Source organism: Microcebus murinus, chromosome 4 (assembly GCF_040939455.1).
Source record: "Microcebus murinus isolate Inina chromosome 4, M.murinus_Inina_mat1.0, whole genome shotgun sequence".
Lineage (NCBI taxonomy): Eukaryota > Metazoa > Chordata > Mammalia > Primates > Cheirogaleidae > Microcebus > Microcebus murinus.
In genome coordinates, this window is record NC_134107.1 from 104472540 (window position 1) to 104473834 (window position 1295).

At 42.1% G+C, this 1295-nt stretch overlaps 1 protein-coding gene across 1 annotated transcript; it reads right to left on the bottom strand.

Moving 5' to 3' along the window:
• Positions 1-936, bottom strand: LOC105881622 (olfactory receptor 8G1-like). Its single transcript, XM_012783309.2, has one exon. It carries the CDS (start codon positions 934-936, stop codon positions 1-3), a length of 936 nt encoding a protein of 311 aa, XP_012638763.2.
• Positions 937-1295: the final 359 nt, after the last annotated feature.

The following is a 1295-nucleotide window of genomic DNA, read 5'->3' on the forward strand; positions in this document are numbered from 1 at the left end:
TTACAGAAAACATCTTTTTTCAAGGAACTTATTTATGGCTACTTTGACATCTTTATTCCTCAGGCTGTAGATGAGAGGATTCAGCATGGGCACCACAATAGTGTAAAAGACAGAAGACACTTTCCCTTGGTCCATGGAGCTGACGGATGATGGTTGCAGATACATGAACGCTGCAGATCCAAAGAAGACAGTAACAGCCGAGATGTGGGAGCTGCATGTGCTGAAGGCTTTGGACCTACCTTTAGTGGAGCGAATGCGGAGGATGCTGGCAATGATGAAGATGTAGGAAGCAAGGATGGTCAGGCTGGGGAAGAGGATATTAAATGCACTGAAGCACAGAACTACTACTTCATTGATAAAAGTACTAGAACAGGAGAGCTCCAGTAGTGGGAAAAGGTCACAGAAGTAATGGTTGATTATATCAGTCTTACAGAAAAACACTCTTAGCATGCAGACTGTATGAGCTGTGGCACCAACCAAGCCCATGAAATAAACTCCAACTACTATCCAGGAACAGACCTGATAAGACATGATGACATTATAAAGCAGTGGATTACAGATGGCGACATAGCGATCATATGCCATTGCAGCCAGCATATGGCATTCTGATATAACAAAAACAAGGAAGAAGTAGAGCTGAGTCATGCATGCTGGGTAGGAGATGATATTCCTCTCTGACAAAAAATTTATCAGCATTTTGGGCGTAACAACAGAAGAATGGCAGAGGTCAATGAAGGACAGACTGCTGAGGAAATAGTACATGGGGGTGTGCAAGTGAGAACTGAGCCAAATAAGTGTGATCATGCCCAGGTTTCCCACTACTGTGGCCATGTAGATTCCCAGGAAGAGGAGGAAGAGGGGCAGCTGGAGTTCTGGCTTCTTTGTTAGCCCAGCCAGGATGAACTCAGTCACTGAGGAATGGTTTCCTGCCGCCATTCTTGTCTGCAATTTCATGAGGAAAGAAGAAGAAAACTTGAGTTAGGTATTTATTGTCTCACTACACAAAGTAGAAAACAAAATTCAAGTCTTTTCAACCAGGTATCCCAGTTCTTTACCTGTTCTTCATCTATGTTATCAAAGACCCTGAAATCCCAGAAATATGGGAAATGTAAATAAATAACAGATAGAAGTATCTTTATTTGTGCTTTATGCTATAAGAGTGGGCAGTACTACTCCCTAGTTCCTGTACACTTAGAGACTGCTCTGATGACTTTAATTGAATGTCTAAGAACTTCCAATGCCTTACTTGTAATCCTCTCAGCTCTTCCGCAGAGTAAATGATAGTATATCTATTT